Consider the following 27,861-nt stretch of genomic DNA (forward strand, 5'->3'; position numbering starts at 1 on the left):
CCTCTTAAAACCAGGGAAGCTCCTGCAGTGTCACAGGAGATAGGATGTGGCACGCAGGTCCCAGAGGAAGAAGGCTTCTCGATTTCTGAGACTCTGTGGGGAGGAGGGCTGGAGAGAATTCAGAACAGGGCTGGGACCACAGCCTGAGCCTTCCCTGGGAATGGGAGTTTGACTCCTGAGCCCACTGCCCTCCCTGGTTCCCTGGCAAGGCAGGAGCTGCTCCCCCACAGTGGAAAGCCAGAGGAGAAGCAGGGAGGAGAAGGGTGTGGATGAAGTGAGGGTGTGGCCAGGGGCAGGAAAAGGGGGTCCCCCAGGGAGAGCCCAAGGGTCAGCTGGGCCCCATCCGTGTCACGGTTGAGCTTAGCAGTTCTCAGGGGCCACCTGGGCAGGGGGTCTGGGGGTCTGGGGAACAGTCAGGTGAAGAGAGGAGCCACAGAGAGAGGGACCCACCTCCGGTGCTGCCAGATGTCCCTGAGGCTCAGCAGTCCCCTCAGCGGGCTGACGGAGGATGCCCGGGATGGGCAGTGAGCCGGAAGGGGAGGAGGGCAGGTGACAGGGCCATTAGCCTGAGGTTCTAGCAGCTTGGGTGAGCAGCTAATGGGGCATCCCGGCTGGAGGTGAGGCCACACCAGAGGAGGTGAGGGGCTGGGAAGATGCAGGAACACAGAGGGGCCAGGGAGGAATCGGGGTCCTATCTGGATAGGGGCCGGGTGTGTAGCCAGTGCCCCTCAAGAGCAGGGCTCAGGGACTTGGCCACAACCCAGCGCTATTCCCTCCCCAACCCTCCTGCCTGTTCACACCTGTGCTGGGGCCAGGTCTTCTCTACCCTCACCCCTGGGCAGTCCCTGGGCCTCGCTGGCTCACCCCTGACAACACAGGGTGCCCCGTGACCGCAGCCACCAAACCATCTCCAAGTGGCAGTGGGTGTGTGGGGTAAGGAGTGATCACACCCAGGTGCGGTTCTGCATAGGCTGTGGGCTTTAGTTTTTGCGAGGAGGGGCCCCCCTGTTCTGCCTCTGCTTCCCCTCTAGCTCCATGGTGGTGGCTTCCGACCTTCCCAGGGCTGGAGGAAGGAGCAGGAGGAGGAAGGCAAGGAACGGGGGCAGCCTCTGCTGACTGGCACTGGAGGACCCAGCTTGTGGCCCCCACTCTGCCTGTCAAGGGGTGGCACAGATGTCCAAGCCGACTCCCCCCCAGGTGCATGGCTGGGGACACTGGGGGGCACTCCCCGAGGCACAGGGAATGTGGCACCGGCCGGCTGCATAGCTTCCTTCTCTCAGCCCTGGGAATCCTCCCAGCCTTTCGTGTTTCCCACTGGGGTCACCTGAGCCTCCCAGGAGGACCTAAGGAAGATTTCTAACCTCTCTAGACGCTCTCTCAGGTGTGCCCACGCCTGCTGGTGAGAAGCCAGCTCTGCTCTGTGATTCTGTCTCTGTCTCTCACTGTGCCCGTGTCTGTCTGTCTGTCGGTCTGTCTCTGTTTCCTGCCTCAGAATGACAACACAGCCTCTCCACATCAGTTTTCTCAGGCGTGTGTGGGTCACCTGACCACTCTGCCCCTTCCGAATTCCAGGTCCCCCATCATAAACCTCTCTCTGTGTGGCCTCCTGGCAGCTCTGGTCACCAGGCTTCAGGGGGGACAGCAAGGGGGTCTCAGCCTATCACTAACTCCCTCAAAGACACCGTCTCACTGCTTTTCATACCTCAGAGCCACTAAATTGGTCCATGCTCGCTTTTTTCTCGAGAGCCGCATCTGAGGTGCAGCACCCGCTGTGAGCGGAGAACTGGCCTCCTACTGTTCAGTGTGTTGTTGGGAACCGAGAAACGGACAGAACAGAGGAAGAATCCACAGCAGTGCGGTTTCCCCTCCTACAGCAAGAGTGAAGCCCCAGGGAGCCGTTGGGTTTTCCAGATCTTCTCTGCTTTGGCCCCACCCACCTGGCATCTGGATCTTTGCCCAAGGGCACCTTCTCCGAGGGCCTTCCCGGGTGCCTCAGCCACACTGATCCCTCCTGTGAATCTCACTTTTGTTGTCTTTCTTCAGTGCGACATCGTCTTGGCTGGCTCCCGAGCTAGAATGCCGGCCTCCTGAGGGCAAATGCTTTGGCCTGCTTTGCCTACTACACGTTGCACAGCAGGTGTTTGGGAACCTAAATGCACGATCCATTGTCTGGACCGTGGGAAGACTGTGAGAGCTGGGGTTGTGGAAGGCAGCCTGCGTCTGGAGTCCTGGTCCCCCAGCTTCCTGGCCACCTGCTCTTCACCTGCTCTTCACGCCTCAGCAATGTCTATTGATGGCCACATCTCATGGTCAATCAGCCATGTAGTAGGTTTATGTCAGCAGCTGTGCTGAGGGACAGGGTGGGAACGGGAAGACGCTTGATGGTTGCCAGGGAGCTTGAGCCAGGCCCTTCAGGCTTAGGACTGCCTCAGCTCCCTCCAGGGGATCTTGCCTTAAAAATCCTTGGCGGCCCTAGACTGGAGATCCCCAAGGTTGGTCCTATACCTTATCTTTTTGGTGTCCTAACAACTGGCTCTGTACTGGTGCATTTCCAGGTGCTCAGTATCTGTGTGCCGAATGAGTGAAGAAAGGGTTGAATGACACCAGACTTCATTTTGGGCACAGACACCCTAACACCCTCCCTGTCTCATTTAAACAGTTTTTGTTGTTGTTTTGAGACGGAGTCTCGCTCTGTTGCCCAGGCTAGAGTGCAGTGGCGTGATCTCGGCTCACTGCTACCTCCGCCTCCCAGGTTCAAGTGATTCTCCTGCCTCAGCCTCCCAAGTAGCTGAAATTACAGGTGTGAACCACCATGCCCAGCTAATTTTTGTATTTTCGGTAGAGACAGGATTTTGCCATGTTGGCTAGGCTGGTCTTGAACTCCTGACCTTAGGTGATCTGCCCACCTTGGCCTCCCAGAATGCTGTGATTACAGGCGTGATCCACCACGCCTGGCCTTTAAACAGTTCTTAAAGCCTCACCTTCCTCCAGAAAAGTTAATGGTGCTCACGAGAATCAAACCAGGGACAAAGTGGATTGATGGGGAGATCAAGGCCTCCCTGAACCATAATTCCTAGCGTTACCGTTCAGGTACTGAGCAGAGACGGGAGGGGAAGGAGGGTGGGAAAGGAAGGTAGCAGTCTGGGGACACCTGCCACGTGCTAGGAACCGATGTCCTTGATGATCAGATAATCACACCCCTGCCCTCTAAGGAGAATGGGCTTTAGCCCCTTTGCAGAAGCAGGTGAATGGGTGGAGAAAGATCAAACCCGAGAAGTGGAGAGGGGAGCTGGGGCACCTAACTGGAAAGTCTGAATCAGTGAACAGAATTAGAGAACGGGTGCAGAGGACCTCGAATGACAGAAAAGCTGTGAGGTTTCTCAGGGTGGCTGGTCTTCAAGACTTTCTCTGGCAGCTATGGGTTGTGCAAGAACTGGGTAGCGTCACTTTTGGGAAGAGCTGTTTTGAATCGGCTTCCCCTTTTCACATTCTTTGAAAAATGCAAATAAAGGATGGAGGTTTGTTTTCTGGGGGACTTTCAGCTTCTGTGCTGGGTCTCAATGTGGCTCCAGCATATATAAGACGATGCCTCACTTCCTATCGTGGGCCACCTGCGTGGTAGGCAGTGGCCTTTCCCTCTCCACTTTACAGATGGAGAAGCCGAGACTCAGGCAAGCTGGCGAGCCCTGCCAATATCACCGGGCTAGTTAAGCCAAAGAATCAAGATTCAAGCTCTCACGCTTGTCTGCCTGCAAAGCCAGTATGCATTTCCTAACAAGACACCAGACTCTCTAATCTGCTGGTTTGATCACTAAACCACTGTGACTCCATTTCCTTCCCCCCAGGCCCCATGAAGACTTTCCCCTCTCCTCATCCCCACTCTGACTCCACAGACTGAAAAGAGTTCACTGGTTCTTTGAAGTGGCATCTGAGCCATTTTTATTGTGAGCTCTGTCTTCATGGCATGTTAATCCACACCAGTGTGTACATCTCAAACCCGGAGTCCCCGGAGCCAAGGGGCCGCTGTTATGTATGCCTCCCCGTGCAATGCCTCACTTCCAGGGAAGGCAGGCCAGGACTGGGCCCCTTCCTACTTCATTTCTGTCCTTTTCTGGGCTTTCCCCCAGAGGCAGAAACTGGGCATAATATTCGTGAGTGGGGATGTCAGATCAGGGGTAGGGGGCCAGAGGGATGGAGAAGGGAAGGAAAAATGATGACGAGCAGATCCTAGACACAAGCACCTGGGGGTGGGGATGGCCAGTGGCCAGTGGCTGTGGTGGGGGCAGGGGGAGGCGTGCATGTCAGGGCAGGTATTTAGATGGATTTCTGGGTAGCAAGGAGAGTGGAAGAGAACAGGGGCAGGAGTTTTGGAGGTTTGGGGTTACCGTCACCGAAAAGACTGGCTCTGAGCCAGGCACAAGGTTCTCCGCAGTGTGTGTGTGTGTGTGTGCATATGCATGGAGGAGGAAGCCGTGTGGTGGTGTCTGGGGAAACTCTGGGACTTCCCTGGCCCCTGCTGCCCCCAGCGCCTCCGCCGCAGCCTGTCCGGTGTCAGTGCTTGAGGATCACATAGTCCACGTTTTCTTGAGCCTGAGGCCGCTCCCCGACCCCAAACTGAATCAGCTCTGAGTAATGAATCCCCTCATCTTCTGGAAAATCTGGAACGACGTTCTCATAGTCGCCCTGAGAAAACCGCATGGTGGTCAGCCTGGCCCCACTGTCGCCAGCCTCCACCGCCGCTTTTCTCCGCATTCTCTCCTTCATTCTACCCGGGGGTCCAAAAGCCCAGGAGGGTGTCCTCGTGTCTGGAAACTGGCTGTGGCCGGCATCCAGGACCCGGAGGTACCTGCCTGGCTCTGACCAGCTCTGCCGGAGCAACCGTCTCCAACACCCAACCTCTGCCACCACGGATGCCTACCCAAGTCCTTCCTATGTGGGACCCACCACTGAGGCCAGGCCCGGTCCCCAGCCTTCCCCAGCCCCTCTGGGGAGACCTGGAGAGACCCTCCTTACCACTTGGCACTTGTGCAACACTGAATAAGTGACCGTGTCATTGCAGTCTGGGGGAGGTCTCTGCATCTCTGAGGTCTCTGCATCTCTGAGAGACAGGGCAGATAGATGACCACGCATGAAGCATCTCCCATGAACTCTCCTCCCTCTCAGCACCCACAGTCCCCAACAGCACCCCAACCTCAGCCCCTTATGTAAAACCTGCGGCCTCCCCAGTGCCCAAAGCTCACAGTAGGAGCTCGTGCAAATGTGTGTGGAGGGAGTAGACGTGGGTGTGTGTCACGAGGTCTTGACCTTTGTGATAAGAACGGACTGGGCGTGTGTGCTGCTGACTTGAAGGAGCAGGTCCACTTCGGGAGACTGGCCCTTACTCAGAGGCTTGTTGCCAAGCAGGAATGAGGCAGTGCGTGTATCAGGGTGCCTGGCATGGGCCTGGCACAAAGAGGGCAGGCGGAACAAGAGCTTTTCCTCCCGCCTCCCTCCCAGGGTGCAGGGTCACCCTCCTGGTACCCTCAGTACCCAGTTCGTGGTATGTTCGTCTCGGGAAAGCGCAGGGTGGCGTAGCTAATGCCATCTTCCATCATTGGATTGTAGCATCCCAGGGAGTGGGGGCCTTCAGAGAGGGGGGCCCTTCTAACCTGGGAGGGAGACGAGGGTGAAGTGCTAACCACCTGTTCCCCAACCCTCGCCCCCTTCCCTGGCCTCTGACAGCCCAGGTCTCCCCAGAGGACATTTTATCCCCTTCATTCACCTTGTTTCCCCACTCAGCTTCACAGTCTGCCTCATGCCTACCCCCCTTTTTTTTTTTGAGGCAGAGTCTCAGTCTGTCGCCCAGGCTGGAGTGCAATGGCATGATCTTGGCTCACTGCAACCTCCGCCTCCCAGGTTCAAGCTATTCTCCTGCCTCAGCCTCCCGAGTAGCTGGAATTACAGGCATGCACCACCACGCCCGGCTAATTTTAAAAATATTTTTGGTAGAGACAGGGTTTCACCATGTTGGCTATGCTGGTCTCGAACTCCTGACCTCAGGTGATCCACCTGCCTCAGCCTCCCAAAGTGCTGGGATTACAGGCATGAGCCACCGCGCCCAGTCCCATCCTACCTTTTTATTCCTCACAAAGAAGCTCTGGCCACTGGAATTCTCCTGAAGCCCTTGCTGGCTCTGTGTCCTCTTCCAACTGAGAAATAAAGGCACGTGTATGAGAGTCAGGGACTCCAGAGGCTGGAGGCTTCGAGATGGAGCAACTGGACACGGGCCTCTACCAAGGGAGAGAGGAGGTGGTGGGGGGCGGCAGGAGCTCACCGTCGCTGGAGCTTGAACCCACAGATTGCCAGGATGAAGATGGCCAGGCAGGACCCGAGTCCCACAGCCACTCGCCTGCCGATGGTCTCCGGGCTATCTGGGTGGAGAAAGGAGAGACCTTAATCAACTGAGGGGTCAGCTCTCCCTGGCAGCCTTTGCCTGGAAGGCATCCTGGACTTTTCTCTGCAGCCAGACTCGTCCTTCTCCCCTGCATGCATGCAGGGGTGCAGAGAAAGAGGGTGACAATGGCCCCTGCTTGCTCTGGGCCTCCCTTTAGGAATAAGGCACTAATTCTCCCGAGGAGCTGCTTTTCCCACAGACGTGGCACGCCCAGAGCCTGTGGCCCGCACCCGCATAAATGGGTGCAGCTGTTCACGGCAGTATGTCTGTGTGATCAGCTCTGAAAGTGCACCTGTCTTCCATCCAGCAATTCCACATGGGAATGCATCTTGCAACTGTCCTTGCAGGCATGCCCAAAACAAGAGGCTGCAGACCTAGGCCCTGAAGAGGGCACTGGGAGGAGGATGTATGCAACCTTCATACGCGAGGACTCCATGGCCCCAGGAAAAAGAGGAGGCTCTCAGGCTGTCTGCAAAGGGGACACCCAGGGAACAATGGTTTTATACAATGGGATGTGTCTGTTACATTTACAGATAACATGTTTCAGATGTTTTCCTTTGGCCTTTGGCCGTGCTGGTGATGGTTCCCTAGATTGACCGATTGATTGATTGAGACAGAGTCTCGCTCTTTCACCCAGGCTGGAGTGTGGTGGTGAGATCTTGGCTCACTGCAACCTCTGCCTCCCGGGTTCAAGTGATTCTCCTGCCTTAGCCTCCCGAGTAGTTGGGATTACAGGTGCGCACCACCACACCCAGCTAATTTTTGTATTTTTAGTAGAGATGGGGTTTCACCTTTGGCCAGGCTGGTCTGGAACTCCTGGCCTCAAGTGATCCACCCACGTTGTGGCCTCCCAGAGTGCTTGTGGCCACCCACTTTGGCCTCCCAAAGTGCTGGGATTACAGGCGTGAGCCACTGTGCCTGGTCAGATTCCCTCAATTTAAGACCATGTTTCCAATTATTAATCTGAAAAAGTACAATAAATTAATTATGTTCCCTATGCTTCCAGACTCTTTTTTGTTGTTATTATTGTTTTGTTTGTTTTTAAAATTATTTTTGGTATTTTTTGTAGAGATGAGATCTTGCTATGAGGTATGGGCTATGTTGCCCAGGCTGGTCTTGAACTCCTGGGCTCAAGTGATCCTGCCACCTCAGCCTCTCAAAGTGTTGGGATTACAGGCATGAACCACCACGCTCAGCCTCCAGACTTTAGACACTCTGTGTATGCATAGATACAGAACAATGTCCAAACAGTATTATTACATGGAAAAAAGCAAAGAAAATTCCCGGGCAAAGTGTGAGCTCTGCCTCATCTGCGTCATGAGGAAGGGTGTATAGGCACAGACCTCTGTGTGTGAATTGTGCGTGTGAAAAATACCCCTGGGGGAGATGGGAAGACTGTGTGCAGTGAGGACCTTTGGTGGGGATGAGAGTTCTCGGGGATCAAGAGTGAGCCGCGTCTGTCTTTCCACTATTTACCCTTTCATGCTTACATTTTATTTTTTTACCAGGTGCTTATATGATCTGTTTAAAAACCACTCAAGTCTACTACTCTGGAGGCTGAGGCAGGAGTATCACTTGAGCCTAGGGGGTCGAGGCTGCAGGAGCTGAGATTGTGCCACTGCACTCCAGCCTGTGCAACAGGGTGAGACCCTGCCTCAAAAAAAAAAAAAAAAAAAAAAAATTGGCCGGGCGCGGTGGCTCACGTCTGTAATCCCAGCACTGTGGGAGGCCGAGGCGAGCGGATCACAAGGTCAGGAGATTGAGACCACAGTGAGACCCCGTCTCTACTAAAAATACAAAAAATTAGCCGAGCGTGGTGGCGGGCGCCTGTCGTCCCAGCTACTCGGGGGGCTGAGGCAGCAGAATGGGGTGAACCCGGGAGGTGGAGTTTGCAGTGAGCCGAGATCATGCCACTGCACTCCAGCCTGGGTGACAGATGGAGACTCCATCTCAAAAAAAAAAAAAAAAACCATTTACATTTTAAAAGATAAAAACAAGGAGCCTGTCAGGGCTGAGAGAGACAGAGTAGTCAGAGAGAGAGAGACAGGGACCCAGTAGGAGCTCAGGACTTCTGGAAGGTGGAGCAGCCTGAGAGGGGACCCTAGGGGGAGGCAGGAGAGACTGCAGGGGAGGTAGAAAAAGAGAGACTGGTGACACAGGACAAGATGACTCCTTCAGCACAGTGGCAGATGGCCTGGAGCAAGGGGTGTGAATGGGAAAGGGGACAGTGAGGTGGGGAAGAAGGGGCCAGCTGGTCTGGAAGGCTTTTGGGGAAGTCACAGGAGCAGACAGGGCCAGAGAGGAGCCTGAGAGGAGACAGGGAGAGACTTAGGCCGCAGTGGCTCATGCCTCTAATCCCAGGGCTTTGGGAAGCTGAGGTAGAAGGGTCACTTGAGGTCAGGAGTTTGAAACCAGCCTGGTCAACATAGTAAGACCCCATCTCTACAAAAATGTAAAAATTAGCCGGGTGCAGTGGTGCATGTCTATAGTCCCAGCTACTCAGGAGGCTGAGGCGAAAGGATTGCTTGAGCCCAGGAATTGGAGGCTGCAGTGAGGTGTCATTATGCCACTGCACTCCAGCCTGGGTGACAGAATAAGACCTTGTCTCTATAAGAAGAAGAAGGAAGGAGAATGAGAAGAAAGAGGAGGAGGAGGAGAAAGCAGAAGAAGAGGAAGAAGAAGAAGAAGGAGGAGGAAGAGGAGGAGGAGGGGAAGAAGAGGAAGAGGAAAAGAAAGAACGGAAGGAAGGAAGGAAAAAAGGAAGGAAGGAAGGAAAGAAGGAAGGAAGGAAAAAAGGAAGGAAGGAAGGAAGGAAGGAAGGAAGGAAGGAAGGACCGACCACCACCAACAAGAACAAGAGCAGGAAGAGGCCTTACAGTAGATGGTGAGGGTGCTGAGAGGTGAGTGGCCCTTGCCCACACTGTTGGTCCCCTGGCACCAGTAAGCACCCGAGTGCTGGACCTTCACCGGCTCCAATCTCAGCTTCTGGCTGTGGTAGGGGAAGCTTCGGTTATTCCAGTCAAACCAGGTGTAGTGGGAGACGGGAGGGTTGGCGTCACTCTCACAGGTCAGAGTTGCACTCTTCCCCTCCATCACTTGGTCCCCCGGGCTCATGGACACACGCAGCCTCCTGGGTGCATCTGCATGGTGGGCAGAGGGAGGGGGTGCAAAGTCACTACCAGGCAGGCCACTGGTCCCCACTCTGCTCCACTCCCAGCCTCCAGCCCTCACTCACACAGCACTTTGAGTGTCCAGGCCTTGGACGCCGTCTGTCCTATGGAGTTGTTCACCCAGCAGCTGTAACTCCCAGCATCTTCTGGGGAGATGGAGTCAAAATTCAGCTGGCTTTCTTTCCCCAGAAGGCTGCCATTTTTCTCCCAGAAGAACTGGACTTCTTTGGGGTGGCTGCTTGAGAAGTCACATTGGAGGCTGACCGAGTTCCCAGAGTGAATCTCGGAAAGGGGCTTGATTTTCCGGACCCTCACGCCTCGGGGGGCATCTGGAGGGCAAGGGTCCCAAGCTGACCTCTCCGCTCCCTGTCCCTTTTGCTGTTCCCAGGCCTCCCCTCGGCCCTGAGGCTGGGCTCCCGTCCCTCAATTCTGTGGAAGACACTGGCCCAGGCTCTGGCCTCGTCGCCTTCATCCCCTCATCCCAGCTGGGCCACCTCCCAGATCCCCCTGCCTAGCCCAGGGACTCACACTGGACATTCAGGGCGACAGGGGAGGCCCATGAGCACCAATTGTTACAAGCTGCGCAGGCAATGGTTGTGTTGTCCCAGCCAACGTTTTGGATCTTCAGCACCCCAGGCGATGGCTCCTCCCAGGTGCTGCGGGGTTTCCATTCATACCGGGTAACACTGGGGTTACTGGAATTGTAGTTACAGGAAAGGGTCACCGTGTCTCCTTCTCGAATCAGCGTGGGGTTTTGAATCACTGTGGTCACCTTCTTGGGAGGATCTGGAAGAAAACCAGAGAGGTGAGCAAAGAAAAGCCAGCTATCTATAGTACCCCTTCCTTCCTGCTTCCTCTTCTCCCGCTACCTGTCCCGGGCATCTGCACAGGTCCTAAATTAATCAAAGGGGGACTCGTGCGTCCTTCCTGCATCTGTGTGAGAACAGAAACCCTGCCCTGGCTCTCTGGCCTGGCTGTGGTTTGGTGCAGGGGTTCAGGGCACAGCACTGAAGCCAGATGGCTACTGAGAGGTGCACGGGCATGGGCTGTGGGTCTCAGTTTATGCGTCTGTCAAATGGGGTCCTGAGGCCGGGCGTGGTGGCTCACGCTGGTAATCTCAGCACTTTGGGAGTCCGAGGTGGGCGGATCACCTGAGGTCAGGAGTTCAAGACCAGCCTGGCCAACACAGCAAAACGCTGTCTCTACTAAAAATTTTAAAAATTAGCTATGCATGGTGGTGCATGTCTGTAGTCCCAGCTACTCAGAAGGTTGAGGCAAGAGAATCGCTTGAACCCGGGAGGTGGAGGTTGCAGTGAGCCGAGATCAAGACACTGCACTCCAGCCTGGGCAACAGAGGGAGACTCCATCTTAAAAACAAGAGGCAGTGGGGGGTGGGTGGGGGGTGAGTCCTGAGAGTTCTTAACCTCCTGGGAATTGTTTCAAGAAGGAAATGAGATGATGCCCTTAGAGCAGAGTGTGGCGTGTGGCAAACACTCCACAAACATCGCTGCGGCTGCTGTGATCGCGCATCCAGCTGTCTGAGATGCTCAGGATTTGGACACCCCTGTCCCGTTAGCACATGTGACATCTCAGCGTCCAAGGATCGAGCTTATGTGTTCTTTTTGTCCTGTGCTCTACATGGTAACAAGATTCACTGTGTTAAAGAGGGTCTCACAATGGCAAGGAAATGAGACAGTTTGCCCCAGTTCTCGTTAAAAATTTCAAGACCTCTTTCAAGACTCAGCCACTGCCTAGGGACACTAAGTCTCTGTGTCCCTCATGGAGCCCTGGTATCTTGCAGTTAATTATTCTTTTTTTTTTTTTTGGAGACAGAGTCTCACTCTATCCCCCAGGCTAGAGTGCAGTGACATGATCTCAGCTCACTGCAACCTCTGCCTCCTGGGTTCAAGTGGTTCTCCTGCCTCAGCCTCCTGGGTAGCTGGAATTTCAGGTGCCCGCCACCATGCCTGGCTAATTTGTTGTATTTTTAGTAGAGACAGGGTTTCGCCATGTTGGCCAGGCTGGTCTCAAACTCCTGACCTCAGGTGATCCGCCCACCTTGGCCTCCCAAAGTGCTAGGATTACAGGCATAAGCCACTGTGCCTGGCCAATCCATTCTTTCTTCTGAGACAAGGTCTCACTCAGTCATCCAGGCTGGAGTGCAGCGGCATGATCATGGGCTCACTGCGGCCTCAACTTCCGGGCTCAGGTGATCCTCCCACCTCAGCCTCCAGGGTAGCTGAGACTACAGGCGTGCATGACCATGCCAGGCTAATTTTTTTGTAGACATGGGGTTTTACCACGTTGCCCAGGGTGGGCCTGAACTCCTGGCCTCAAGCGAGCTGCGTGCCTTGGCCTCCCAAAGTGCTGGGATTACAAGTGTGAGCCGCTGTGCCCAGCTCACACCTATAATCCCAATCCCAGCATTTTCTTTTCCTTTTTGAGACCCAGATCTTTCTCTGTTACCCAGGCTGGAGTGCAGTAGCAGGAACATAGCTCAGTCTGCAGCCTTCACCTCCTGGGTTCAAGCGATTCTCCCTCCTCAGCCTCCCCAGTAGCTGGGACCACAGGCACGCACCACCATGCTCAGCTAATTTTTGTATTTTTTTGTAGAAATGGTATCTCGCTATGTGGCCCAGGCTGGTTTCAAACTTCTGGGTTCAAGAGACCCTCCTGCCTCAGCCTCCTAAAGAGCTGGGATTGCAGGCGTGAGCCACTGCACCTGACCTCATTCATTCAACAAGCATCTACAGGCCGGGCGCGGTGGCTCACGCCTCTAATCCCAGCACTTTGGGAGGCCGAGGTGGGTGGATCACGAGGTCAGGAGATTGAGACCACCCTGGCTAACACGGTGAAATCCTGTCTCTACTAAAAGTACAAATAATTAGCTGGGCGTGGTGGCGGGCGCCTGTAGTCCCAGCTACTCAGGAGGCTGAGACAGGAGAATGGCGTGAACCTGGGAAGGCGGAGCTTGCAGTGAGCCGAGATTGTGCCACTGCACTCCAGTCTGGGAGACAGAGGGAGACTCCATCTCAAAAAAAAAAAAAAAAAAAAAAAAAAAAAAAAAAAAACAAGCATCTACCGAGCACCCTCCATGAGCCAGGCCCTATGCCAGGAGCTGAGACAGCAGCTGTGAACAGCAACAAAGTCCCTGCCCTGAGAAGCTTACATGTCAGGAGACCCTGGCTGCTCCTTGCTCTTGACTCCGGGACTCCGGAATGCCCTGCACCCCATCTGCCTTCCCCGTTCCCTGTGTCCATCTTCTCTCCCTAGAACCAGAGGCTCCGTGGCAACTCACACTGGACATCCAGCTCAGCTCCCGGGCCCCTCTGTCCAGTACCAAGAATGTTTTCTGCCACACAGGAATAAGTCCCAGAGTGCCAGGGGAGGATCTTTGGGATGTGGAATTTCTCCTCTGTCCTTCCCTGCATTTCTTTCCCATCGTGGTACCACGTGTAATTTGTTGGAAGAGGATTGGCCAGTGATGTGCAAAGAAACTCGACTTCACTTCCCTCCACAGCTGGTGACTGGAAGATCTGAACCGTGGAAGGTTCTGGGGCATCTGGAAGAGGGGGCAGAGGCGAGTGGAGGGGTGAGGAGAGCACCCCCAACCTGTGCGCACGGCCCCGAGAGCCCCCGTGGCTCCCCTCTCCAGGTCCACCCCTGCTACCTCCCTGCCTGGCCTGTCCCCAGCTCCGAGGGGCTCACACTGCACTTGGAGGAACACTTCTTCCGACCTTCCCGGGCCCACGTCATTGGAGACCTGACAGCAGTACTTCCCACACTGGTCCTTGGTCACTTCGTGCAGGGTTAGCGTGAGTGTATTCTGCTTCTTCAGCGGGGTCCCATCCTTGAGCCAGGATACCATCGTGTACTCCGGGTTGCTGCTGCTGACCTCGCAGGTCATGGTCACAGAATCCCCCTCCCTCACTATGGCATCACTGGGAGTGACCTTGATCTCCAACTTCGGGGTGTCTGGAGGAGCAGAGGGGCAGTCAGGGAGGGGGCGGGGAATTCTCAGAGGGCGGAGGGTGTGGAAAGTGCTTTTATACTGACAAAGCGGTGGCCTGCCGGTCCCTTCACCCAGGTGATGGTCACAGCCTCCTAACTCGGCTATCAGCTTCCCCCTCCCACTTCCTCTACCTGTTGGTCGCCACCAGCAGCACGCAGGGTTCCTAACACCATCCACCAGATCTCGCCAATCCTGCTGGAAACCACGAGCGGGTTCCGTGCTTTGCATAGAATCCCAAACCCTCACCTCAGTCTTCAGGATCCAGAGTCCTGCTCCATCGCCTGCCTCCTGTCCTACCATGTGGCCCTCAGAGGCGGTGAACTTCAGCTTCTGAGGTCCTCCCACCCAGCTCCTGCCTCAAAGCTTTGAACCTGCTCTTCTCTTTCCCTGAAATCCTCCTCTCGAAAATATTTGCCAGCCTCAGCCACTACTTCCGTTCCAGTCAGCTTAAGTGCTCACCTTCTTAGAGAGGTCTCTCTCCATCACTCCCCTCTCCCGGCCTTATTTTTTTCCTAACACACATATAACTACCTACAATAGTGTTGTATATTTCTTTGTTAACATTGCTTTGTTCCAGATTCTAATGTCTTGGCTCATGCTCTGTATTTCTTTGTTAATCCGTTTGTTGTCTGTCTCTTTCACTGCAGTGCCGGCTCCGTGTGGGGCAAGAGCTTTGCTCACTGCTGCACCCTGCCCACCGCCCCATGCCCCCCATTGGCAGCTGTAATAAGGCCTGGTACCTAGCAGGTTTGTGATAACGTATTTATTGAATGAATGAGGCACAAGATAATGATGTGAAAAAAATCCCCACCAAGAGGGGAACAAAAAGACCTAACCAGATAATCCCCAATTCATGTCATGGCTTGAGGATGGACCATTTTATTCTGTTAGGCTAGAGCAAATCTTTTTCCCGAAACACCAGGGCTGACAAGGTGGCGTGACCAGGGCTGGAGGACGCCACCCTCTGTGCAGGCTTCCCCGTGCCCTGGGTGCGTGCCCCCTGCGGGGCTGGGGAGAAGGTGACACAGAACTTGCCCTGGGGAGAAGGTGACACAGACCTTGCCCTAAGGAGAAGGTGACACAGACCTTGCCCTAAGGAGAAGGTGACACAGACCTTGCCCTTCCCACAGGCATGTCAGGGAGACTCACGCTTCACGTTCAGCTGAACCGTGTCTTCGGAGAGGGACTTCCCATCCGCATCGTGAAGCCGGCAGGTCACAATCTTCCCATGGTGACTCCACTGTGGGGAGAACTTGAGCTCGCTCCGGGTGAAGACAGACTTGGTGGTCAAGGAGGTCAAGGTGACAGCAGCCTCCCTCATCGGAACCCCCTCTAGGAACCACTGCAATTGGATGGGATACCCATAGCAGGAGAAATTCAGCAAGCAGGTCAGAGTGACTTCCTGGGACTCTTGAATTTCTGGAGGGAGCTGGATATGAGGTGGAAAAGGCCTTTCTGCAAAAGAACAGAGCCCGTGCTGGAGCCTGGGGGACTGAGGATGTGAGCATACACCTGGCTTTAGATGTCCTGTCCCAAATCACCCCTCAGGAACCTCTTGCCACTTCATTCCACCTCTCTGCAGTCCTGCTTTTTTTTTTTTTTTTTTTTTTTGAGATGGAGTTTCCCTCTGTCACCCAGGCTGGAGTGCAGTGGCGCGATCTTGGCTGGCTGTAACCTCTACCACCCCAGTTCAAGTGACCCTCCCAAGTAGCTGGGATTACAGATGCCCACCACCATGCCCAGCTAATTTTTTGTATTTCTAGTAGAGACAGGGTTTCGCCATGTTGGCCAGGCTGGTCTTGAACTCCTGACCTCAAGTGATCCTCCCGCCTTGGCCTCCCAAAGCGCTGGGATTACAGGTGTAAGCCACCACACCCGGCCTCTTTTTTTTCTTTAGAGACAGGGTCTTGCTTTGTCACCCATGCTGGAGTGCAGTGGTGCAATCCTAGCTCACTGTAGCCTCGACCTCCTAGGCTCAAGCAATCCTCTCACCTTAGCCCCCTGAGTAACTGGGACTACAGGCATGTGCCACCACACCTGGCTAGTTTTTTAAACATTTTGTAGAGACAGGGTCTTGCCATGTTACCCAGGCTGGTCTCAAACTCCTGGGCTCAAACGATCCTCCAACCTCAGCCTCCCAAAGTGCTGGGGTTACAGGCGGGAACCACTGCATCCAGCTCAGTCCTGCTTTTCTCCACTTTGAATCACTTTTGCTCACCTGAAATCCCCTCTGAAAAGCCTTCACCACACAAAACCTCCTTGGGAACTGTAATCTACTCTTCTTTCATGCTCATTGCCGGATGTCTGCTTTCTGAATGATTGCAAAGTTCTATTCCCACCACCTCTTTTTTTTTTTTTTTTTTTTCGAGACAGAGTCTCGCTCTGTTGCCCAGACTGGAGTGCAGTGGCGTGATCTCGGCTCACTGCAAGCTCCACCTTCCGGGTTCACGCCGTTCTCCTGCCTCAGCCTCCCGAGTAGCTGGGACTATAGGCACCCGCCACCACGCCTGGCTAACTTTTTGCATTTTTAGTAGAGACATGGTCTCGATCTCCTGACCTAGTGATCCACCCTCCTCAGCCTCCCAAAGTTCTGGGATTACAGGCGTGAGCCACCGTGCCCGGCCTATTCCCACCACCTGTAAGTGAATTTTATCAGTTTAGTTCACGGACTTTTCAGCTTTGACAAACTTGTGTTACTTTCATGGCTTCCTTCAGTATTGCAGCCATCCAAGCACCACATTCCTTTAGTGGGGTGGGTCTGTGTGCACCCAGCCTCAGCTCTCCCCAAGGCTGGACCACCTCCTTCAGACAGCGGGGTCTGAAGTTGCATTGCTCACCCCAAACTTAAGGCTGCTCAGAACTGCCCATCCGGGAAACGGTATGGAATGGAGTGCCCACACTCCCTACGGCAGGGGCCCCCACACCTGTGTTTGATGGGTCAAAGCCACCCCTACATGTGCAGTGCTATAACTGAGCTTATGTTATAAAAATTATCAGATGTTCGTCTTACTTCTTTTCTTTTCTCTTTGTTCTTTCCTTCCTCCATGCACGATTAGTTATATTTTGGTCATTTCAGTAGCAGATAACCATTAATTCACTAACAATTGTTTAAATTATATCCTGACCCCCTGGCAGCTGCCTGCAAGATAAATGAACTTGTCTCTCTTTCAAAGAACAATGATCCTTAGGTCACACAGACCTCCTTGATGACATCCAGAAATTTGATGAGCCGAAGGGCACAACAGCTTTGATGATCGGGAGGTCACATCCTGCACACCTACTTTACTCATAAAAGCCCCCAGTAACGCTCAAAGTCAGGTCAGATTTGAGAGTTTCTTCTGTCCCCTCGCTTTGGCTAAATTAAATAATCCTTTCTCAGCTTCTAAGCACTGATGTGTCAGCGTTTGGCTGACTACGCATTGGGAGCTCAAACCTGGCCTTTGGGGTTTGACAACAGTGTCATCTAACCTTGAAGAGCTCATGAGAACTTGCCATGAACATTAACACACTGAGAGATTTCACTGGAAAATCTAGATTTCCATCATCTCTTGAAAAATCAGAAGATCAGGCCGGGTGCGGTGACTCATGCCTGTAATCCCAATGCTTTGAGAGGTTGAAGCAGGAGGATTACTTGAGGCCAGGAGTTCAAGACCAGCCTGGGCAACATAGCAAGACCCATTTCTACAACAAATTAAAAAGTTAGCCGGGCATGGTGGCATGCACCTATGATCCTAGCCACTCTGGAGGTGGGAGGATTGCTTGAACCCGGGAGATCAAGGCTGCAGTGAGCTGAGATCGCGCCACTGCACTCCAGCCTGGGTGACGACAGTGCGAGACCTGGTCTCATAAAAAGGGAGAGGAAGGGGAAGGGGAAAAGAAGAGGAAAAAAAGTAAAACAAACATTTTATGATTTTTATAACACAGGCTCAGTTATGGCACTGCACATGTAGGGGTGGATTTGACCCATTAAACACAGGTCTGGGGCCTCTGCCCTAGGCAGTGTGGTTACTCCGTTCCACACCCAGTTTCCTCTATAGGGAGCTCTGAGCAGCCCTAAGTTTGGGGTGAGCAATGCAGCTTCAGACCCCGCTGTCTGAAGGGGGCGGTCCAGCCTGAGGGAGAGCTGAGGCTGGTTACATGCAGACCCACCCCACTAAAGGAATGTGGTGCTTGGATGGTTCCAGTACTAAGGCCAAACACGAGTTTGTCACAAAAGCTGAAAAATACATGGTGAGAAAGAAAAAGAGAAAGATCAGGAGATCCGACAATCTTGGAATCCAGGTCCCAGAGGGGCAGGAACTGAGGGGTCAGATGGGACATCTGAGGTCCCGCAGCTCTGTCTAGTGCTGCTGCATTGCATCGTCACCCGCTGGCGTCCCCTGCCTGAGCTCTGCAGGAAGCTCGGTTTGTGAGCTCTGTGCCAGGCGTCAGGTATTTCCTGCCTCCCACTCACCCCTGCCCAGAGCAGAGGACCTGCTCCCCGAAGGCCTTACCAGAGACATTGAGGTGTATTCGTTCCATCCACTTCTCATTCTTGGACTCCATCCTCAGCCCCAGCTGACCACTGTCATTGACGTGCACCGGATGGATACTTAGTGTGCAGTTCTTAATCTTGTCTCCCAGGAATTGCACCCTTTTCTGCTCAGAAGGAAACTTCCCATCCTTTGTGCTTTCATAGAGTCTGGTCCCATCAAACTTGGAGATGTTCTTGTTATACTCAGGATTGTGGAACAGGATGACGCTTTCCAGGGCACCATCTAGGACGGCTGTGTAGGTGCAGGGGACCCAGACGCAGGCCCCCTCCCAGGCGTAGAGGGTTTCAGGGTGGTCAAACTTCCATTTACTTGAGTCAGAGAAAGCCAAGTATTCTAGAACTCACCACAGTGATCAGAAAGCATTACTGAGGGGGCATGAGAGCCTTCTTTTAAAAATTATCCTTTATTTTAAAATTTGTTTAATTTTTTATTCTTTTTAGAGATAGGGGTCTTGCTATGTTGCCCAAGCTGGCCTCAAACTCCTGACCTCAAGTGATCCTGCCACCTCAGCCTCACAAAGTGCTGAGATTTCAGGCATGAGCCACTGCACCCAGCTGAGAGCTTTCCAAAGACTAAAGAATTCCCTCTGAAGATAGTGGGAGAAATACAGAGATACACAAAGACAGCAGGATGCAACAAGAGAAGCATATGTATATATGGGAAACATATATATTTGTATGTACATTTATCTATACACACTGCCACCCCCACCCTCCCCTATGTTGATGCCTCTTTGCCCGGGTCTTTCCTCCTCCTCCAGTTCCCACTGACATCCCAGAACCCCAGTACTAGTCCAGGCCACAGTCCTTACCCAGGAGCAGGAGCCAGGGGCCGAGGAGATGCATGGTGTCGTGTCTGGGTGGAAGCCTGAGCAGGGGAGAGTTTGTCTTTGAGCCATCTGGCCACTTACTTCTTCCACATGGCTTTTCTTGCTCACCCACTGAGCTCCGACCCTTCCCCTGGATCCGGGAGGACCGGGTCTGGTTGCGTTACAGGGATGTGGCATTTGGGATGCTCATGGAGTTCTTTCTTTTTTTTGAGACAGAGTCTTGCTCTGTCTCCCAGGCTAGAGTGCAGTGGTGCGATCTCCGCTCACTGCAACCTCTGCTTCCCAAGATCAAGCTTTTCTCTGGCCTCAGCCCTCCAAGTAGCTGGGTAAAGGCAGGTGCCACCACGCCTGGCTGATTTTTGTATTTTCAGTAGAGATGGGTTTTCACCATGTTGGCATAGCTGGTCTTGAACTCCTGATATCAGGTGATCTGCCAGCCTCAGCCTCCCAAAGTGCTGGGACTACAGGCGTGAGCCACCACTCCTGGCCAGGAGTTTTTTCTGAGTATGCTGCGCCTCTCCTTCAAACTGACAGCCCTGTGGGGGCAGCCTCTCTCTCTTCCCAGAACTCCTTCCTTTCTTCCTTCCTTCCTCCCTTGCTTCCTTTTCCCCATCCATCCATTCATCCATCTCTAATTTTATAAACTTCCTGCCTGACTCGCAGGCTTTGAGTGGCACCAGACCACTGAGTGCTTTGAATGCCAGGCCCCGGGTAACGTGGAGCTCTCTCTGGTGCTACTCATCAAGGATTATACTCAGGGACAGACGTGGTCAAAACTTGGTTTGAAAGACCAGGTAAAAAGGAATTCTAAAACCAGTAACAAAGTATGGGTGAGCCAGGCGCAGTGGCTCACACCTGTAATCCCAATACTTTGGGATGCCAAGGCAGGCAGATCACTTGAGGTCAGGAGTTCAAGACCAGCCTGGCCAACATGGCAAAACCCCATCTTTACTAAAAATGCAAAAAATTAGCCAGGCGTGGTGGTGCACACCTGTATTCCCAGATACTCAGGAGGCTGAGGCAGGAGAATTGCTTGAACCCAGGAAGTAGAGGTTGGAGTGAGCCGAGATCATGCCACTGCACTCCAGCCTGGGCAACAGGGCAAGACTCTCTGTCTCAAAAAAATTAAAAATAAATAAACTAAAAATATACAGAGCTGGTCAAACAAAACCTATCTGTGGGTTAGGTTCTGCAACTGTTGCCCATCTTTCTCTCTTTCTCTGCAATGAGCTTGTCCTCCACCATCCCTGACCTCTGCATAGAGTTATATTTACATAGAGTTAAATTTAAGTCCCAATTTACATGATCATGGCCCTCCCTGCTGGCCCCCGGGGACCCCGAAGGATGTGACAGCAGAGTGTGTCTCCGGTCTCAGCACCAACCCAAGCCCTTCCCACTCACCTGCCAACATTTCCCACGCATCAATGTTCCTCTCTCTGTCTGTTTATCTCCTCGGGCCACATGGCTCATGCCAAGGGCTGCTGGGTGTCTGTTCATGGGTGTGGGGAAAGCTAAGCTGCTTGCTGGCAGCAGGAAGGGGGTCTGGCCTGGCCTAAGCAAGAATTTGGGGTGCAGGGTCTGAAGCTGAGGCAGATTCCCCAGGCAGAGCTGACATCAGCCCTGCAGGTACTCATCATGCCACATGCAAAAAACGTCTTCAAGGTCACATAAACTTGAGAAAGGCAGGGTTAAAGAGTTAAGTAAGATTCTTTTTTTTCTTTTGAGACAGAGTCTCATTCTTCTGTCGCCCAGGCTCGAGTGCAGTGGTGTCATCTCAGTTCACTGCATCCTCCGCCTCCAGGGTTCAAGTGATTCTCCTGCCTCAGCCTCCTGAGTAGCTGGGACTATAGGCATGTGCCACCGCACCCGTCTAATTTGTTTGTTTGTTTGTTTGTTTTAGTAGAGATGGGGTTTCACCATGTTGGCCAGACTGGTTTCAAACTCCTGACCTCAGGTGATCCCCCCAACTTGGCCTCCCAAAGTGCTGAGATGACAGGCGTGAGCCACTGCACCTGGCTTAAGTAAAATTCTTTACTGCAGGACTTTAAAAACCTTTTAGTAAACTCTATCTACACCATTAATCTCCAGACATGGGGATTAGAGTATAGTATAATACATTGTCCATACTTCTTTGGCCATGGGATCTATTTTACATGTTCCATAAAAAACTTAGCAGGGTTGCAGAGCCAGTGTTCTTTGAAATCCCCCTAAGGTTACCTAAGGGGTAACAAGGGCTGTGGCAAGGACTAGACTCTGTTCCCTGCAGCCAACACTTGCCTCCAGGAGCCGGGCCATTGTCCCTTCTCTGCCAGCACCCTCCAGCCACACCCTGCTCTGGGACAGGCTGGAGCATCCCAGCATGAGTGGGAGATGGGTGCCTCCAGAGCAGGGCTGGGTGCTGCCTCAAGGAGCTCCAGGAGTCTCTGGAGCACAGGAGTAGGGCCCCAGGCCCGGGAATTGGAAGGCTGAGGGTGGGGTGGAGGTTAGGGACAGCAGTTATTATGCACAGAGGCTCAGGACAGGGCCATGCTGTCCTGACCTCCTCAGTCCAGGCCTGTTGAGGGCCTTGCAGAACCTTGGGGCCGACCTCCCTGGCTCCTTCTTCCCTCCTGGGCATCCAATAACCTACCGTACTCTCAGAAGACTCAACAGGCCTGGCAAGGAGGATGCTCAAGACAGGGGTCTGTCTACAACCTATTGTAACACCGGTAAGAGAGAGCCAGGGAGGTCCCCGCTGTGTTCCCAGCTCTGGGAGGTATGCCTGGCCCATAACTGCTGTTCCATAATAACTTGCTTGTTGAATGCAAAATAAAAGCAAAATGGTTTTTACCTGTTTCCGCGTGTCTTCCCTCTTCAGGGACGCTGGCAGCATCTGAGAGCAAAAGGAGAAGTACAGTAAAGTCTCTGGTGACAGAGGTTTCCCCTCCATGGCCACACCCCCTGCTTCTCTATGGCTCTGAGGGGGACCAAGCGGCACTGTGATCTGGGGAGTGGGGAAAAGAGACGACTGAGGGGGATGCGGGCTCGGAGTCAGATTGGAAGACTCGAATATGTATGGGCAGTTCTTCCTTTCAGTGTATGGGTTTGCAATATCAGATCAGTTTCAGAACTGGCTCCTCCACAACTCCCCCTCTACCCAGCTCTCAGGAAATGCGAATGACTCAAGCCAAGCAGGAGAACTGGAGCCCGCTGAAAAAGGCACAGGCCCATCTGAAAGTATTTGTAGTTTAGTGACACCATCCAGTTATTACCATTTCCACTCTTTTCATCATAGGCATAAACGGTGGGGAATCTGACCACCTACACTGAAGCCCCCAAGGGTTGAGGGAGGAGCATATAGACATTGAGGAGGAAAAAGATATCTCGGCTGGGCACGGTGGCTCATGCCTGAAATCCCAACACTTTGGGAGGCTGAGGTGGATGGATCACTTGAGGTCAGGAGTTCGAGACCAGCCTGGCCAACATGGTGAAATTCCGTCTCTACTAAAAATACAAAAAATTAGCTGAGTGTGTTGGCAGGCGCTTGTAGTCCCAGCTACTCAGGAGGCTGAGGCAGGAGAATCACTTGAGCCCAGGAGGCGGAGGCTGCAGTGAGAAGAGATCGCACCACTGCACTCTAGCCTGGGCAACAGAGTGAGACTCTGTCTCAAAAAAAAAAAAAAAAAAAAAGAAAGAAAGAAAGGAAGAAAGAAAGAAAAAGAAAAGATATCTCGTAGGACTGGGCGTGGTGGCTCACACCTGTAATCCCAGCACTTTGGGTGGCCAAGGCGGGTGGATTGCCTGAGCTCAGGAGTTCAAGACCAGCTTGGGCAACATGGTGAAACCCCATCTCTACTAAAAAAAAAAATCCAAAAATTAGCCGGGTGTGGTGGCAAGTGCCTGTGGTCCCAGCTACTCGGGAGGCTAAGGCAGGAGAATCACTTAAGCCCGAGAGGCTGAGGTTGCAGTGAGCAGATCGCGCCATTGCACTCCAGCCCGGGTAACAGAGCCAGATCCTGTCTCAAAAAAAAACAAAAAAACAAAAAAGATATCTTGTAGGAAGTGTTATTGAATGGAGAGTCTTGAGGCTGAAACTTCATCACTTTTATAATCTTGTAGCCAGCGAGTGTCTCAGGAGCAGAACAGACAGTAGTGGAAGCCATGCACATCCTACAGATGAAGAGGGATGCGCTGAGAGGTCTTCACTCCAGCACCACTGCCCTCTATGGGCAGCTGGCCATAGGGAGGGAAATGGAGAGAGGGAAGAACACCTTCTTCCAAAAGCACCAGTGGGGTTGGGTGTGGTGGCTTACTCCTGTAATACGCTTTGGGAGAGCGAGGCAAGAGGATCGCTTAAGGCCAGAAGTTTGAGACCAACCTGAACAACATAGCAAGACTCTGTGCGGCTACTCAACAAAAGCAAAAAATGAAAAGTAGCTGGGCATGGTGGCACGTGCCTGTGGTCCAAGCTACTTGGGAGGCTGAGGCAGGAGGATTGCTTGAGCCTGGGATTTCAAGGCTACAGTAAACCATGATAGCACCACTGCACTCCAGCCCAGGCAACAAAGTAAGACCTTGTCTCAATAAATAATAAATAAATAAAATGAACAAAAAACAGCAATGTTCTGGAAAGATGGAGTAGATGTTTTTATTTATTCTGCCAAGTATAACTGAAAACCTTGAACATGACAAGACAAGCATAAGAAGACTGAAAGATGGAGAGAAGCAGACTGGTTAGGGACCTCAGGAATTAAGGAATTGTGGTGAATTCCCTGGGATTTCTCTTTGCCTCATGTATCTCAGGCTGAATACTGGAGAAGCCAACAACTGAAAATGCCAAGGGGCACAAACAAGAAAAAGTCCCAACAAAACAAATTCTAGCAAAACTATGCTTTTCTAGCCAAAGAACAAGGAAAGGGGCATCCTAGAAAGACAGAGCTCTTTTAGTCCATACCTGCTCTGCTCTAGCCAAGTTCCACCCTCACCCCTGTCAGCAAAGGCTGGGTGGGAAACCTAGGCTTTCACCCTCACCAGGCTGTAACAAAGAACCCTAGGCCACTCCCATACTCAGCCGGAGTGATGCCAGATTTGGAGCTGGGAACTTCATCCCCACTGGGATCTCTCCCCCGATGTGGTGTTGGTAAAAACCAGTGGGCAGCCTGGGCATCCACTGCCACTCCAATGCAGAAATGAGGCATCCCCCCCGCCCCCATTGGAGTAGTGTCAAAGGGGGCCTAGTGGAGAGTTGGGACTTTCACCACCACTCAATGGTAACAAGCGCCCCCCTCTCTCTGCCACACACAGTGTCAAGGAAAGCCACATAGGGAGCAGTGATGAAGTAACCCTCCCACTCCCAGCCAGGGAGTTGTCATGGATTCCTAGTGGGGAACCCGAACTTCTACCCTTACCTAACAATAACATGGAGGCCTCATCTCTCCCAACCCCCAGGTTCAGGAAAGGCTGAATGGAGAACCTGGACTTTTATCCCTGTCTGGAAGCAATGAGGCAGTGCCCCACTTTATTTCGCTGGAGCAGTATAAAGGGAAGCCCACTAAAACAAAAGATTTAAAGAAGATCCAGAATCTTATAACATAGTGCCCAGAATATCCTGACTTCAATGGCAAATCACTTGTCATACTAGGAATCAGGCATTCTCAAACTGAATAACAAAAGATAATTAACAGACACAAACATCAAGACGACACAGACGTTAGAATTATCTGACAAAGATTTTGGAGCAGCCATTATAAAAATGTTTCACTGAGAAATTATAAATGTGCTTGGAACAAATAAAATAATTAAAAGTATCAGCAAAGAAATAGAAAATATAAAGAAAAACCAAATGGAAACTTTAGAACTAAAAAATACAAGAGCTGAAATAAAAACCATAATGGATGGGCTCAATAGCAGAATGGAGAGTATAAAGGAAAGAAGCAGTGAAACAAAACATATAACAATAGAAATTACCCATTCTGAACAATGGAAAGAAAATAGATGAAAGAAAATGGAACAAAGCCTCAAGGACATGCGTAACTATAATAAAAGAAGATCTAACATTTTGTCACTGAAGTCCCAGAAGGGGAGGAAAAGGAGGGTGGGCCTTAAAAAATATTCCAAGAAGTAACGGCTGCAAATTGTCTTCATTTGACAACAGACACGCACAACATATGTCTACAGATTCAAGAAGCTGAGCGCATCACAAACCGGGTAAACCCAAAGAAATTCATGCCAAGACACATCATAGTCAAACTCCTAAAAACAAGAGGCAGAGAAAATTCTCGAAAGCAGCCACATAAAAATGCAAAAAATTAGCCAGTTGGGTGGTGCGTGCCTGTAGTCCCAGTTACTCAGGAGGCCGAGGCAGGAGGATCACTTGAACCTGGGAGGCGGAGGTTGCAGTGAGCTGAGATCGTGCCACTGCACTCCAGCCTGGGCAACAGAGCGAAACTCTGTCTCAATTAAAAAGTAAAATAAAATAAATTAAAAAAAAAAAAACCTCTGGAAGATAACATAGGAGAAAATCTCTGAGACCTAGAGCTTGATGAAGTGTTCTTAGACATGACACCAAAGGCGTGATCCCTAAAAAAATCAATCCAACTTCATCAAAATTAATTTTTTTTTTGCTCTGTAAAATACCTAGTTAAGAGAATGAAAAGACAAATTACAGACTAAGAGAAAATATTTGCAAACCACATATCTGACAAAGGACTCCTATCTAGAACAAATATATAAAGAACTCTCAAATTCAACACAGAAACACTACATAAAAAAATCAAATAATCCAATTAGAAGACTGGCAAAAGACATAAAGAGAAATTTCACCCAAGAGGATATATGGATAGAAAATAATTATCTAAAAAGATATTCAACATCACTAGCCTTTAGACAGGTTAAGATCACGATGAGATACCGCTACTACACATCTATAAGAACAGCTAAAATAAAAGATAGTATCAAATACTGGAGAGGATGTACAGAAACTAAATCATTTATATATTGCTAGTGTGAATATAAAATTGTCCAGCCACTCTGGAAAAAAGTCTCAAAACAGTTCCTCCAAAGATTAAGCATAGAATTACCATACACTCCTGCATCTCCACTCCTACATATACAACCAAGAGAAATAAGAACGTGTTCACCCAGAAACTTGAACACAAATGTTTACAGCAGCATTATTCATGAAAACCAAAAAGTAGAAACAACCCACATGTCCATGAAGAGATGAATGAATAAAGAAAATATGGGTGCCGGGCGCGGTGGCTCACGCTTGTAATCCCAGCACTTTGGGAGGCCGAGGCGGGCGGATCACGAGGTCAGGAGATCGAGACCATGGTGAAACCCCGTCTCTACTAAAAATACAAAAAATTAGCCGGGCGTGGTGGCGGGCGCCTGTAGTCCCAGCTACTCGGAGAGGCTGAGGCAGGAGAATGGCGTGAACCCGGGAGGCGGAGCTTGCAGTGAGCCGAGATCGTGCCACTGCACTCCAGCCTGGGTGAAAGAGAGAGACTCCGTCTCAAAAAAAAAAAAAGAAAATATGGGAGACCTAAACAATAAAATATTATTTGATAATAGAAAGGAATGAAGTACTGATAGATACTACAACATGGAGGAACTTTTTTTTTCGCTCTTGTTGCCCAGGCTGGAGTGCAGTGGCGCCATCTCGGCTCACTGCAACCTCTGCCTCCTGGGTTCAAGCGATTCTCCTGCCTCAACCTTCTGAGTAACTGGGATTACAGGCATCCGCCACCACACTCAGCTAATTTTTCGTATTGTTAGTAGAGACGGGGTTTTACCATGTTGGCCAGACTGGTCCTGAACTCCTGACCTCAGGTGATCCACCCGCCTTGGCCTCCCAAAGTGCTGGGATTACAGGTGTGAGCCACGGTGCCTGGATATGGATGAACTTTGAAAACATTAAGTGAAAGAAGCCAATCACAAAATGTCATATATTGTATGATTCCATTCATGTGAAATATTCAGAAAAGGCAAATCTGTAGAGACTGAAGTAGATGTAGTGGTTGCGTAGGGCTGGGGTGGGGTGAGGAAGGTGAGAGGAAATGAAGAGTGACTGCTAATGGATGTGAGATTATTTTGGGGGTGATGAAATGTTCTAAAACTGGTTGTGGTGATGGTTGCATAACTCAGTGCAAAATGTCCAAAACCATTCAATTGGACATTTTACATGGGTGTGTTTGATGGCATGTGAATTATATCTCAGCAAAGCTGTGATATATGTAGTATATATGTAATGTATAACAGCTTTATATACAGCTTTAACACACAAATGTGTGCATATATGTGTGTGTATGTATATTGTGTATATATATATATAATAAAAATCAGGCTGGGTGCGATGGCTCACACCTGTAATCCCAGCACTTTGGGAGGCTGAGGTAGGTGGATCACCTGAGATCAGGAGTTCGAGACCAGCCTGGCCAACATGGCAAAACCCCATCTCTACTAAAAATACAAAAATTAGCAGGCATGGTGGTGTGCGCCTATAATCCCAGCTACTCAGGAAGCTGAGGCAGGAGAGTCACCTGAGCCCAGGAGGCGGAGGTTGCAGTGAGCCGAGATCCCGCCACTGCACTCCAGCCTGGGCGACAGAGTGAGACTCTGTCTCTAAATAAATAAATAAATAAAAACCAGTCCAATTAGAAAATAGGCAAAAGACATGATGACACATGTCCCTGAAGAAGGTATATATAAGGCAAATAAGCACATGAAAAGATGTCCCACATCACTAGCCATTAGTGAAATGCAAATTGAAACCCATGACAAGATACCGCTTTAGAACAGCTAAAATTAAAAAACCAATAATGACAACACCAAACACTGGTGAGGATGCCATGAACTTGAATCATTCACACACGACTAGTGGGGGTGCAAAGCGGTCCAGCTAC

General features: G+C 51.5%; 2 protein-coding genes across 7 annotated transcripts; both read right to left on the reverse strand.

The window, feature by feature from the left end:
* Window positions 1–3,912: 3,912 nt before the first annotated feature.
* On the reverse strand, window positions 3,913–21,871 carry CD22 (CD22 molecule). Of its 6 annotated transcripts, none has more exons than XM_004089204.3 (14): window positions 21,810–21,853; window positions 18,962–19,017; window positions 18,109–18,489; window positions 14,765–15,070; window positions 13,312–13,578; window positions 12,902–13,165; window positions 10,132–10,389; window positions 9,669–9,932; window positions 9,310–9,573; window positions 6,314–6,410; window positions 6,113–6,188; window positions 5,530–5,648; window positions 5,014–5,098; window positions 3,913–4,683 (listed from the first exon to the last, which is right to left on the reverse strand). In XM_004089204.3, exons 2-14 carry the CDS (start codon window positions 18,993–18,995, stop codon window positions 4,552–4,554), a joined length of 2,547 nt encoding a protein of 848 aa, XP_004089252.2. In that variant the 5' UTR covers window positions 18,996–19,017; window positions 21,810–21,853; the 3' UTR covers window positions 3,913–4,551. The 6 variants fall into 6 exon arrangements, with proteins under 6 accessions (XP_004089252.2, XP_030676015.1, XP_004089254.2 ...); XM_004089207.3 differs by having other exon boundaries at window positions 3,991–4,683; window positions 14,765–14,957; window positions 18,109–18,483; XM_030820155.1 differs by lacking the exon at window positions 18,962–19,017 and having other exon boundaries at window positions 14,765–14,957; window positions 18,109–18,483.
* LOC115836943 lies at window positions 21,129–21,851 on the reverse strand. Its single transcript, XM_030820156.1, has one exon. The coding sequence runs from the start codon at window positions 21,849–21,851 to the stop codon at window positions 21,129–21,131; it is 723 nt and encodes a 240-aa protein (XP_030676016.1).
* Window positions 21,872–27,861: the final 5,990 nt, after the last annotated feature.

The sequence above is a fragment of the Nomascus leucogenys genome, chromosome 10 (genome assembly GCF_006542625.1).
Source record: "Nomascus leucogenys isolate Asia chromosome 10, Asia_NLE_v1, whole genome shotgun sequence".
Lineage (NCBI taxonomy): Eukaryota > Metazoa > Chordata > Mammalia > Primates > Hylobatidae > Nomascus > Nomascus leucogenys.

Bases quoted from the DNA above. Each gene is read 5' to 3' on its own strand.
- LOC115836943 (XM_030820156.1), bottom strand. From the start codon at position 21,851: ATGCTGCCAGCGTCCCTGAAGAGGGAAGACACGCGGAAACAGGTAAAA.
- CD22 (XM_004089204.3), bottom strand. From the start codon at position 18,995: ATGCATCTCCTCGGCCCCTGGCTCCTGCTCCTGG. The intron at 9,933-10,131 runs GTGAGTCCCTGG...CTTGCCCTCCAG, and splicing joins TGTCGCCCTGAATGTCCAGT to ATGCCCCCCGAGGCGTGAGG. The intron at 6,411-9,309 runs GTAAGGCCTCTT...TTCTCCACCCAG, and splicing joins CAGCACCCTCACCATCTACT to ATAGCCCGGAGACCATCGGC.